The sequence below is a fragment of the Aptenodytes patagonicus genome, chromosome 23 (assembly GCF_965638725.1).
Source record: "Aptenodytes patagonicus chromosome 23, bAptPat1.pri.cur, whole genome shotgun sequence".
Classification (NCBI taxonomy): Eukaryota; Metazoa; Chordata; class Aves; order Sphenisciformes; family Spheniscidae; genus Aptenodytes; species Aptenodytes patagonicus.
In genome coordinates this window covers 7,040,400-7,053,623 of record NC_134971.1, presented here as the reverse complement: position 1 = coordinate 7,053,623, position 13,224 = coordinate 7,040,400, and the positions used below count along the sequence as shown (strand labels likewise).

The window sequence follows — 13,224 nt, the reverse complement described above, 5'->3', positions numbered from 1 at the left end:
AGTGGGAGACATAAAGACAAGACAGATTGGACGCCAGCTCTGTGAAGCGTCTGGAGGAGGCCTGTGTTGGGCAGAGAGACCTTTCCAGGCAGGTGATAAGGCAGATACTGTAAGAGAGCCTGTCTTGACTGCCAATTTGAACTATAAAGTGCAGACATAATGTCTGAAGTCAAGGATGTCTGTCTAGAGGCTGATGATTTACTTTGGCCCACTGGGGCAAGGAGGGATCGGGGCTCTGAACTTTAAGGGTCAAGATGCTCATGACAGAGTTGAGGCAATTTTAATTTTGCTGTGCATTGCGTCAAGCCTTCTGTTTCTTGCTACGGGACAGCCCGTTCTTTATTTAATGGATGCATCTTCACTTTGTGCTCTGCAGAATTAATGATTTGAGAGGTGGGGTGGGGGTGTAGTTAGGTTGCACCACAGGACAAAACAGTTACAGCTGCCCGTCTGCAGAACTGCAGTGACACTGTGTGTACTCAGCAGCAATGCTGGAGCCTGCAAACCCCCACCCCCATTTAAGCGGCAGTGAGGGATCCCTGGCAAGGATTCTTCAGGACACCCTACCCCTTCCCAACAGCATTAAGACAGAACTGTTTGTGTTTCTGATTTCTGTTCCTCCCTGACTGCTGGAGCTGTTGAGATCCAGTGGCAACTGAACCACCAGATGCTGGGAAATGCATGTCTTGAAGTGTCTTGTTGACATGCCAAAGGCATAGGTCTGCAGTGTGAAAAGCCTACGCTATACATACAGCAGTTAGACTGAAAGGCATTGCCTGCAGCAGGACAGTAGATAGATGAACTGCAGCTGGGTGGGAAGATGGGGCTGGCTGATAGCAGGGAAGTTGAATTGTTTGGGCTTGTTGTGAGACTCCAAGAGCCAAAGTTGTAACTTGGAAGAGCAGCTGTGTTGCAGGCTGAAGAATCTTGTTTTAAAGGATACCCTTTGGTGCCAGCTGTGCCCCTGAATTGACCTGAGGGCTTTGTCCCACTGCATGCGTGCTCCCAACTGACCAGAGAGGACAAAAAAAACCCTTCAGGAAAGGGAGATGAAGTGGTTGCAGAGAGGTAGGTGGATGATGTTGTGACAGTTTCTGGTGCAGAGCTGGCTCAAAGCTTTTACACAGGCAAAGCTAAGGGGCAGGGGCAGGACCGTGCCCTCTCTGTTCTTCCCACAGGACGTGTGGGAAAGAGGAGTGAGAGGGGGCTGGACAGCATTGGAGCAGGGAGCTTGCACCTGCTGTCCTGGGGAGGATGAGGAGCAGAGAGGATTGCTTTTTCCTATCTACTTTGGTTGTTGCTGTTGGCCCCCACATCACAAACGCTCCCTTAGAAGTGGCCGGTCTGGCTTTCCTGGGCTGTGACCCAGGCAATGGGCAGGATGCTTTGCCATCCATGTCAGCCTGTTGTTTGAGGTGATGGCAGGCTGTTCTTGCACCAAGCGCTGCTTTTGCACCAGGAATGCTGATCTGGGGCATTTGTGTGACCTCCCTGTGTCCCTCCTTTATTCTCGTGCTACTCTGCCAAGCTTCTGTCAAGTCCTGCTGGAGAGGGGCACCAGAAGCCTCCCCGTTTGGAGGGCTTCCTGCCCGCAGGTCCCTTCACGGGGGCAGAAAGTTATCAACTGTCCTGCTGCCCTGCTTGGACCCAGGGGGAAGGAGTCTGCCTGGAGCAGATGCTCAGCCCCTGATTAATGTGAAGGTGAGATGCCAAATCCTGGCTCGTGCCCAGTCCTGTGCTGGGAAGTGAGGCTCAACAAGTCGCACCCTGTGCGCTGCCGTTGCTGCGCGTGCGTGGCTTGAGACTCTTGGTTTGCATAAGCTTTGCTCTGACAGCTGCTGGACTTAGTGCTTGTGGCTGGGGGGGGTGTCTTCTGGGTGTGTGGTCTGATAATTAATCTTAGCAGGGCATCCTTGCTGATTGGAGGAAGACAAGGGAGGGACTGAGTGGCATTGCATCTTGCCGGCTTTTTCAATAGCAGTTGCTGCTCCTGGGTGACTTTTCTAGTGTTGAAACAAACGTGTTCCTCCAGGGGTGGAATCCTTGCACAGCTGATAGCTTCTTTGGAAAGCAGCAGTGATCTGCCTAGGTCTGCAGTTCGCTTTTCAGTTTGGATGCTTCAGCGTTAAGATAGCCTTCTCAGCAGGGCGCTCTGCGTGACACCCGCAGGCTTGGTGTTGCTTTAGGGAGACAAGCAGTGCTCCTTAGGAGGCTGCGTGCATGCCGCAGGAGCACTGAGTGCTCAATATATCTTTTTTTAAAATGAAAAATAATAAAAAAAATCCACCCATAGATATCAGGAGTTGGAAACCTGAACAGAAACTACTAGAACGGAACATAATCCTTTTAAATGGTCTCAAAAGTTGGCTTTTAGCAGCAAATGTGGTTTAACAGCGCTACCTGGTGGAAGCGCTTCCTCAGAAAAATCAGTTTTATGCCTAGGGTTTTACCAGTCCTTAGACACACTCTAAGTTTAAATCTGTCCTCCCCCCCCAATCTGCTCTGTATGTAAATCTCAGCCACGAGGATGCTACTCGGGATGGGCTGTCAGAGAAGACTTGAGCGTATTCATCTTTTTTTTTTTTTTTTTTTTTCTTTCTTTCTTAAAGCAGTGGGAGGAGAAATAAGGGTGTGCAGTTGAGAAATGCTCTCAGCATCGCTTGTACACACAGTCCCCTTTTGATGTGTGGTAAAACACCCAGCTGATAGCTTCCATGCTCGTTGTGATCTTGAGAGTGTTATTAAAGGAAATGTCCTTGTTGGCTGGGAAAGCACAGCACTGCTTTTGAAGTGTTTTAGGCCAAACCAAGCGGGGAGGTGGTACGTCAGTTCTTGGGGATGCTCCTTGAGGCAGTGGGTTCGGATCTCTGCTATTCCCTTACCCGCCAAACCTGAGTCTATTGGGATAGACTTAATCATTGACAATTGTCCTTTTGATAATTAATATACTGTGCAGAAAATCTGCTGAGCTGCCACAAACACTTTAGTTCAGATGTGAATGTGTCTACTGGACTTCAGGAGAGTTGAGATTTTTGTTTGCTGAGTCATCCTAGTTGTATTCTGCCTTTGGCCTCAAGGACAACTCCAGTGTTAGTGGTGTTAGCAGATGACTCTTCATCAGGCACGTACGAGCAGGGGTGAAAAGCGAGCACAGGGGGGTGTCATATGGAGGTGTGTGAAAGCCTGTCTGACTCTTGTCCTAGTCTGGATGCGGCCGCAGTGTCTCTGACAGCGCTCAGCAGACAAAAAGCCTGATGCCCACTGCTTTTAGCACGTCTGCGTGGTAGGAGAGGTATTGCTTGTACTGAAATGTAGCATGGTACCTGGTTTGCATGGTAGCCTTTGCAAGGTCCCCCTGTCCCATCCGTCTTGCTCTGGAACAGCAGGAATTCCTGGTGCCAAGGAGATGTTAAAGAACGGAGAAGGGGTGGGTTGCACAGCTTGCTGGTGGGACCTTTCTTACAAGGATGAGCATTTAGCTGGAGAGGCTGAATGTGTGTTAATAAGTAAACCTGGATTGTAAAGTGAGGATTTGGGAGCGGGCGAGACAAAGATTTCAAAAGATAAATCTAATGTGAACCTTAATACCCGGCAGCCCCTCTGTGCTCACACAAAAGGCTTCTGGACCCGACGGGTGGATGTACATGGTAGCAAGAACCCCATGGCAGATTGTGTCCTACAGGCTCAGCACGGGGAGCGGGGCTTGCCCCATCTTCCAAAGAGAGGACTATTAGGTTGGTTTTATTACTGGCAGCAGTTCTAAAGAGCATAACGCTTACTGGTTGAAAAGACTGCTAGAAGTCCTTCTTACAATGTTAGAAGAGTATGAAATTAGCTTCCTTTAATCATCTTTTTGCTATTAATTAACTATGAACAATATTACTGTGGTGCCTAGAATCCCTCCCGGCCAGCTCTAAGGGCCAAGGTGGCCTGTGCCATCTGTTAGTCCTAACTTAATCTGCCCTGGGCCTTCTGTGCAAGTACCAAGCTATTTCTCCTTGCACTGTCATGCTGGGTGAGAAGAAAGGGAGACTAAAAAAGCCCAGGCTGGTTTATTTTTACGTTACAAAGCAGTCACGGCCACGGGTGAACAGATAAGCAGTGGTGTGGGCAATTTTGCAATAGCCTTGGCATATGAATGCAAAGTCACCTCCTCCTTTGTCTTTAGAGATACCTGCCGGCATCCCTCCAAAGCATGACTCTAAACTGGCTTTTCCCATTTTGTTTTGTTTTTTTAATATACTGTTAATTAATGAATGAAGCAGAGGCAAAAATACACACAAACACAAAGGAATAGTTTTTTAACCTGGCTTGATTAATGCTGTCAAGTTGTACATCTGAGTGTGAGCTCAGTGGGACTGTTGCTTTTGTTTAATACCACAAGACACCTCAGTCTGGATTGTTGCATTACAGTACAAATAAAAAACAGAAACAAACCACATCTGCATCATACAAGGTGAGAAGAATATGAGAATTCTAAATATTTACAGAGAAGGGCAAGTGGGGAAACCACAAAAAATATTTACATAAAAATACATGAGCTTGTCGGCATATACATTTTACACCAGTTCACAAAAAAGACACTATATAAATTAAAGTGAAGGGAACTCCAAAGGTAACCCAAGACTTTCTGGGATGTTTCTCTCATGCGGCTCAGGGAAAGAAAAATCAAGTCTTCTACAGCAGGAAAATGAACTGCAAAACAACCCTTTTCTCCCCCCCCCCCCACCCTCCCCGCAACTGGACGAGGCAAGACTCTGCACACAAAGGTATTACGTTGTATGTTTGTTTAAACCAGACCATGCCTTTCAACACTGGATTGCTGTAGCACGAGGCTCTGGGAAAAGAGTTGCACGCCTAAGCCGCCTTTAACAAAAGTAAGTAAAACAATTTCTCACCCAGATTTCCTAACATGTGACACATCACTTCAGTCAATGCCCTGTCAACGTACTGATGAATGGCAGAGTACACACGAGGTTCTGTCCCTTTCTGGGGTTAAAGAAGAACAGTATGTTTTCAAGTTGGTTTTGGTAGCAACTTACTACCACTGTGCAATCCTTACTGCCCCCCCTTCAAATGATGAGCATAAAATGAGGATCTCTGGAAAGACATAGGCACAAAGTTGTGGGTGTTTTGTCATATATGCATATAGATTTCACCTGATAAGACTCTTAAAATAAAAAATTAATGCTTTCCTTAAGACTTAATAGGGGCTAGGTCCTCCTTACTCACCTAACACCTGCACTCCCCCTTTGCCAGGGAAGGTCCCCTATGGGTCGCACATTTCACTCCAAAGCAGAGGTAGAAATCCAGAGTTGGAGTACACTACTGGACCCTAACTCTTGCCTGCACTAGGGAGAAACTCGGCTGAAAACTTAAGAAGTGGCAATTTAAGATGCAGACAGCTTGTGGCAAGTATAAGGGAATTGCTGAAGAACATAGCTGCTTGTCATCTTACTGGAGATAAGGTTAGGCAATAAATTACTTCATCTGAGCAGAACTGGACTTGCAATAGAGTATTATTTGCGTTGCTGTCCTCATGCTCTCTCCCATTTCTCTGCTAGGATGCCAAGAACTGAACTACTGACTTAGCTCCAGATCATCCACCTTAGACATCTGGTGTAACCCCCCCCTCCTTGCTCTGATGCACAATGCCTTTTTTAATCTCAGCTATGATTTTTTGAAAGATATAGCTGGATGTTTTGACTTCATTGTGAATCGATTAATGAGGATGCAGAACTCTTAAGGACCATCAGATTAACCACACTGCAAGAGCAGAACTGCATAGTTCGCTATATGGCTTTGCGTGGGGCGGATGCGGGGGTGACTGCTGAATCGTACTAGATGTTTAAGCCATGGGCAGTAGCAACGCCAAAAGAAAGGTGCTCATTGGGGCGAAGCTGGTGCCTTAACCTTGCTTTTTTTTTTTTTTCTTTGCTGTACTTGTGGCTCAGCACTGGTGTACAGAAGTTATTTTCGGTTTGCTGAGAGCTTCCAGCCCTTGAAGTACACACTGACGTGGCTGTGTGCAGAGGGATGGGAGGACGCTGGGTATTAAGTTTTCTGCTGTGTGTCTCTTTTTAATGGAGACCTTCTCGTTCTCAAGGGGAAGGCTGTTTGTAGCAGCCACCTAGGTGTATGGGTGTGCACTTCTAGAAGCTCTTTTTGAAAGGTGCTGAAAGCTTTTGTTTCCCAGGGGATGAGAGGGTGCTTGGCACCTGGCACTTCATACAATGCAGTGAGCTGAAGAGCCCAGGCTCAGGCAGTAGTAGCACAAGACTGTAAGGAACAGAAGTTGTCCAGGGATGGCACTTGATCTCTAGAGGGAGACAGTGGCTTTGAGCAGGAAAATCCAGAGAGGCATTTACAATTAGTGGGAGCTGGATTCAGCCCCCTCATAGTAGAAGGATAGTCCTGGTTAACATAAGGCCAAAACGGAGGTTAGGAGAGTTGCTGCGGGGGGGGCAGGAGTGGGGAGTTAAGGCTTTCATAGAGAGAGAGAGAGAGAGAGAGAGGTTGGACCTACAGCTCTCATTACCTGAATCCCAAATAGCCTGAACCAAACACATTGTCCCTGCTTCAACTGGAGACCTTGGCAGGTAACTGGCAGCTGTGGGGAGACTGTGCTACAACTGTTGAGGACTGGCACTAGTCTGAACACAATGCATGCCTCTATTGAGAGAGCGCATACTTAAACTGGGCTCCCTTGGTGAGCTTGCACCGAGGAATCTGGACAAGTCAGCCTTTCCTAGGGAGTGAGCTAGCAATGTAGACAGGGTGGCCCACAGCGTGGCTCACCTAATGGCCCCTTTCTATATATTTTTGTTAGTTTTCCTTAAAAGAAAACCATTACAAAAAGCATTCCCTCACAACCCCTCTACCTGGTAATTACTCACACGGAGATTGCAGTAACCTGGATCACAGTGCTGCTTTTTTTCTCTTTTTTTTTTTTTCCTGACTGCCAGATTTATTTCCATAACATGTAAGAACAATCCTTCTAAACAAAATGCTTAAAACAAGAGCATTGCACAATGAGATAGGACCATAAGGTAGTGTTACTGAAACAGCCCGACAAGGCTACAAGATTAAAAGAAGCAAACAGCTAAAGACTAGTTAGCTACTAGAAGCAGGTTTTCCTTATGGTTTAAAAGCCCCAAAATAGCCATGAAACTTTTTTGTTCAAAAAAACATTTAAATTCCCTCTAACTTTCGCAGCTGTGTGCTAACTGCAGGACCTCCAGGTTTTTAATAAAACATTAGAGATTCAAAATGGGTAGAGAAGTTCTTCAACCACACAGAACAGGAATGGCCTTGGAATTTATCAGTGAACATTTAAAAACTCCTAAATCTCAGTATTGCTTGCAAGCCCTGCCTAATGAAATGGATGTGCTTTTATAAGGTGGGGTTGTAGTGAGTCCTGGGAAGTCTGAGAGGCTGCACGCGAGATGCTGCCTGGCTGCTTTTACAATACGGAAAGCTTTTCAATACCTAGGACAACATTATTAGTGTATTATAGAGAGTGCACTGGCCTTCTGTCCCTACTGCTAACTGAATACTGGTATGAGCTACGCTTGCGATGCGGGAGGCAATACTATTTCACAGCGCACAGACAGCACATAACTACTCTGTATGTGCCACGACTTCACAGGAATCCCCTTGCCAACACAAAACTTAAGGGTTACAGAAAGCCGTGTCCTGTAGACCTTCAGTTTTAGGTCAATAGGAGCATTCCCTGATCTAAGAGCTGCAGGAACTGGCCCAGGGCAAATAGCTGGTCATGCAGGTAACTCGGCACTTACACAGTCATTCCCAGCTGGGAAGTTGGGCTCCAATTTGCAAGCTGGACATAATGCTATAGATTTTTTTTATTTTTATAGTAAATTTTTTTTTGTAGAGAGATGATACTGTCTGGCCAGCCACAACATGGTATTAAATCATCTGGACTGTAGATAGCCTAGCAGTAAAGAGGAATTGGCATGAAATGGGTGTGCTGTTCCCAACTGTGTGTGTATGGTTTGGTGTACTTGAAATGCAAACCTGCCCTACTTGGCTTCCACAGCTGGCCTCTGCTTACAATAGAGAAATTTAAAGTAATTTGATTTCTTGTAGTCAGAAGCAGCTTGTTAAGCAAGCAATTTAAAAAGTGCATTGTATTTTGAACTTGCTTCAGAGCCTATTTCGCAGGCTTGAAGTCAAAACAGCCTCCCACCCACTTTAAAGCAATTGAAGTGGATCCACTATGCCTAAGCAGTAATTTTAAAGGGAGAGGCAGGACCTCGGCATTTATCAAGAAGAAAATAATTGGGAAGTCTTTCCCCCCCCCGCCCAGCTTTTAGCCCACTGTTGCTGCGTAACCTCAGAGGGGGCAGAACAGTGGTTCTTCCAAGGCCTGTCATGGAGACCCTTTCTTGGAAGCTAGCAGTGGGATGGGCAACTTACTACACACGGGGCTCACAGGGAGAACAGCTGCATGCACAGGCCATCATGCACAGGACCATGGAGGCGTGGTGAGGAAGCGGTGGTAACTGTCAATGTCAAATCCAGGGAAGGAAAAACTCTCCCTTCCCACCCCCTGCCCCAACAGCATCTCTTTCAGCTCTGCCCGGCCTCTCTGGCAACGTCTGTGTGCCAACAGCCTGCCCTATCGTTCCAGTTGTCTCAAAACTACATGAAAAAGCTATATCTCTACTACATAAAAACAGTGAGTGGTGGGCTGGTAGGGGTGGGGCTGAAGGTGGGTTTGCTTTGCTCATTGGGGCAGGGTTGGGTTTTTTTTTTCCATCACTGAAAAAATAAAACAGTCCGCTGTCCAGCAGAGGCTGCTTAGACTCTATCCCTCCTTCCCCCCACACCAGCTCACTCAACATGGACCTCTGTTTCAGGCCTCTGCAAACACAGCTCCGTCGGGAGGAAGGCTCCCTGGCCAAGGGCCGTGGCGTAAGTTCTACTGTGCACGTGGGTAAAACTGGGGGGCACAAACCCCCCTCCTCCAACATAGCCCCCTCTTTGGTGCTGAGGCATGGTATGGAAATCCTCCAAATTATCATACTGGGACACCACAGTCATAGTGCTTTGGCGTTTCCCAAGGGTTTGGTATGGGTAGAGGAGGGCAGAGTCCCTCTCCATGGTTTCGGGGTGTTGCATTCTGAGGCTGTGGCTCCGTTCGGGCTTGGGCGGTGGCGCCATGGGAGAGGCGGCATGCTCCTCCTCTTTATAGCAGTCTCTGGAGTGTTTCTCCATGGATGTGGTCGGCCTGGCTCGGGACCTCTCTAAATCTGGCCTGTCCTCTGGTAACCTCACCTCCTTGTGGTTCAGTCTCAGGGTCTCCTGGTTCGCCGGGATGTACTTCCCGCCTGAGTGCTGGTAACTGATGGGCTCGGAGGGCTCTGGGCCACCTTTGGGCCTGTAGTCGGGATAAGGGGGCCCATTTTTGGATTCGGAAGGCTGCCTATGGCTTGCTTCCTGCTGCAAGTGCGTCCTGTGTTCGTTTGTGTTGCAGCCCGGCTCATGCAGCTTCCTGTTCCGGATGCTGCTCTGCTTCTGGGGAAGGGACGGCTTTTCTGACTGCCCGTTCCCATAGGCTCCATGGTAGTGGGCTCTGTCCAGCTCTGGCTCAGGGTGCTGCATGTAGTAACGTTCATCCCCCTCGGGCGTAGCTGCTTTGGCCGGGTACCTCCCCTCTTTCCCTTCTGCCACGGTGAGGAGGCCAGTTTTCCCAGGATCTGATTTGCTGCGCAAGTGAATCACATCCAGTCCTCCCAGCTCCTCCTGCAGCAGCGGGGCCACGTTATCATACTGGGACATCACTGGCCCTTTCATCTTCTGGCGCGTGCGGCTCTCCCGGCGAATAGACTGCATGCGGTACTTCTCCATGTCCTCAAGGTCCCACGACATGTACATGTGCTTGATGTCCGGGGCAGGAGGCACATCTCTGCTGATGAAGCTGTGCTCTTTGCCTGCCAGGTGGCTGATGAGGCCACCCTGAGGGTAGGCAGACAAGCTGGGATAGCGGTACAGGCCTTTGCTTTGCAGCCGGGAGGCGTACGATGCAAAGTCTCGGCTGGGCAGGGGGTGGAAAGGCCTGACCCGCACAGTGCTGTAGGGGTCCAGGTCGTAAAAGCTCCCATCAGCAGTGGTGTAATAAGAGGATCCAGAAGAGCTGGAATAAGGACTGTACCGGTAATGTACCCGCCCGTTCTCAAAGTAAGGCTGCAGCTGAGTTACGTGGTAGTCGGAGTGGGGCTGATATGGCTTGTACTGATAGAGGGGCCGCGGGCAGTACACTGGCTCGTCGTCCGGAGGTACCTCGGTCCGTGAAATGGGGACGGAGCGGATGGCGGAGGCAGCAGGGGTGGGGACGTGCAGTGACTGAACCCTTCGGATAGTGGGGTAGGGTGGAGCATCCTCGGCATAGCTGGCGTTACGCAGGCCCGTTGGGCTCACGGAGGACACAAACTCTGTCCGGCTGCGAGGCTTGGAGTGGGGAGCTGAGGTGCTCTTCCCTTGGTTTGTGTAGGTGTTGTAGCGAGTGCCCGCAGAAGTGGGTGTCTCTGACCGAGGAGGGTAGGCTTGGTGCTGGTCAGGCTTGCTGTGGTAGGAGATGTGAGGAGGAACGCTCTCGGGCCTGTACTGATGGACGGAAGCTGGCTTGTGGTGCAGGTAGTTGTCTGGCCCAGAGGGCTCGGGGATGCTCTCTGGCTTGGGATGCGGCACGTACACAGACTGCAGGGAAGCATGCTTGGGTGGGGGAGGTGGTGGTGGTGGCAGCAGGGCTTCCTCCACAGAGGAGGCCAGCATGGAGGAAGACAGGAAGGCATGATAATTGGAGTTGTTGATGGCATCCGTGTTGTTCGAGTGCATGGCAGCAGCAATTTTGCTCTCCAGCGTTCTCACAGGTGGGACAGGGGGTGTAAAGCTGTAGGAGGAGTGAGTAGGGACAGACTCGGACCGCAGGTGCAGCGGGGGAGCCCTCGTAGTCTTTTCCAAAGGCTTTTCCAAATGGCTCTGGTGGCCCGTGGGCGCGGAGGAAGAGCAGCGGATGGTAGAACTGCTTTCTGGGACAAAAACAGCAGCAGGCTCAGGTGGCTTTTCAGGTGCAATTGCGCCCCAAACCTACAGGGAAGAAACCAGTAGAAGTTAGAGGCAAGCATCTTCCCCCCCCCCCCCCCCCCCCCCCCCCAAATCTGTAGTTAAAATATCACAGACACTTGTACAGATTAGTTCAATGTGAATTTTTCTTTTTTTTTTTCCTGTGCCTGGTTTCTAGTGCTAGTGTAGCTTTCTACAGCTAGTGCTGCTCGCTGTAGAAGAGATGTGTGGGTTCCCTTTTGCAGCAAAGGCAGCGTGGTGCCTCTGACAGATTTCAGGACCTGTCACAAATGGCAGCAGAGGGGCTCGTGAGGGCTCTCTCTGCAACTGTCAAACTGGAGAAAGGGGAGGAGGTGGCTGTCTCTTCAGAGCAACAGGTTAAAACTTTTACGCAGTGGCCCACAGTGTTTTGTTAGGTGGTCTGCTCATAAATGTACTTGTCTTAATGAAAATGTACCTGGATTTAAACTCCTCGCGCCCTCCTGAGCAGATCAAGTAGTGTAATACAGCAGAAATCCCTTCCTTAAATGTGGCTACAGTGCTTAAGACAGGCTGCAGGTGTGCATGTTTCACGGGCAGCAGGTAGTTTGGATTTCTGAGTGAACGCTTCCATGTCTAACTCGCACCAGGAATCTGACCTGCTTTACTGAAGAGGATGTTGGAAGAGGATATTGTCAGCCTCAGTGAAGAAAGGATGCAGAAATTCTGACTTGTTTCTGAGCACTTCTAAACTAGCATTCCCTGTATCGATCACCCCAGCGGATGCTTTTTTCCTTAAAACCAAGGAGAGCAGGTCTATCGGGATGCTCCCTTGTGTTCACTGAGGAAATTCTGCGCTGCTTTCCTGTAAGGCTGTGTCTGTCGTACACGCGTAATTTCCGGTAACCTGTGAGTCCCCTGCCTCTTGCCATTTGGGCTTGGACCAACTCTCCCAGAGCTCAGCCTCCGACAATTACAGATGAGCTGTGCGCGGAAGCTACGCTTGCAAATACGTGCAAGGCTGGGGGGCACATCCACGTACCTGACTGGAACTACTCGATGCTTTTGCGGAGGCTGCTGGCACTTGTCCCATTGCTGACTGGTGATCTTGCCTCTGCGGCGGGGCGGGCTGGCTGGTTGCGGGTGTGCGCTGCGCAGCTGCAGCGGTGACGTCTGCCTGAGTTGTGGCTGGACCTGCTGGCCCACGGTTAGGCTCAGTTGCTGTTGGCTGGATGGTTGCTAAATACGGCGCTGAAGCCGGGGTGCTTTTCTCCCCAGCAGTTATGGCAGGAGGAGACTGAAGTTTGTCATCAGCTGTGCAGATAGGAATGTGGTGCTTGTCCCCAGACATGCATGCACGGAGGTGGGGCTTATCTACAGACAAGTCTGTTGTGGGTGGTTCCCAGTCAGGCAGTGCACCTGGAGTATGGTGGTGTGTGTGCTCCCAGTCCCCAGCATGGGAGGGGAAGTGATCTTTGTCCCCCGGTTTACCAGGATGGAAGCTGGACTGCTCCTGCTCTGCATCTCTGCTACCAGGCATGTCCCCAGGCATGCCAGTGTGGAGAGATGGGGGGTCCCGGCTTCCAGGTGCACCTGGTGGGTGGTTCTGCTCCCCGGGTGTGCTGCTACCTTGGAAATCCTGCTCTACTGGTGCACCAGTCTGGAAGTGAAGTCGGTTCTCGGGCAGACCGGTATACAGGTGGAGCTTGTCTGGAGCACCAGCAGAGAGATGGAGCTTTTCTAGAGCTGTGCCAGCTTCAGTCTCTCCGTAATTTGTGCTTTCAGAATGAGCATCTCCTGGCCTTTTCTGAGACTGAGCGGATGCTTGCTGTGCGGACTCGGCTAACGCTAGGGCTAGCATGCGCGCTGCATTTTTCGGAGGAGGAGGAGGGATAAGAGACACAGAACTGACGGGAACAGGATCCTGGGGGGAGTCGAGGGCAACTGCTCCTAATGGGGGGAAAATTGAGAGAGAGAGTGATTTTATGTTACCCAATAAGGAGAGTGACCTAACCTTAATGACTATCATAAAAAAATAGATGCTTTCCACACTTTCACAGTGGCAATTCCTTCTGATGTGAAACACTGTATCTTCTGTCTCACACGCAAACACTGCTCAATAGCACAGCAGTTCATCGCAAAAAGGAAAAAACACAA

At 49.6% G+C, this 13,224-nt stretch overlaps 1 protein-coding gene across 7 annotated transcripts in view; it reads right to left on the bottom strand.

Moving 5' to 3' along the window:
* Positions 1-8,560: 8,560 nt before the first annotated feature.
* The window catches only part of ARHGAP32 (Rho GTPase activating protein 32), a 256,290-nt gene continuing 251,626 nt past the window's right edge, over positions 8,561-13,224 (bottom strand). For all 7 annotated transcript variants that reach the window (XM_076358639.1, XM_076358640.1, XM_076358637.1 and 4 more), the window contains 2 exons: positions 12,110-13,017; positions 8,561-11,112 (listed from right to left, as the gene is read on the bottom strand). In XM_076358639.1, the coding sequence (XP_076214754.1) occupies positions 8,857-11,112; positions 12,110-13,017 (3,164 nt within the window). In that variant the 3' untranslated portion in view covers positions 8,561-8,856. The remainder of the gene's footprint in view (positions 11,113-12,109; positions 13,018-13,224) is intronic.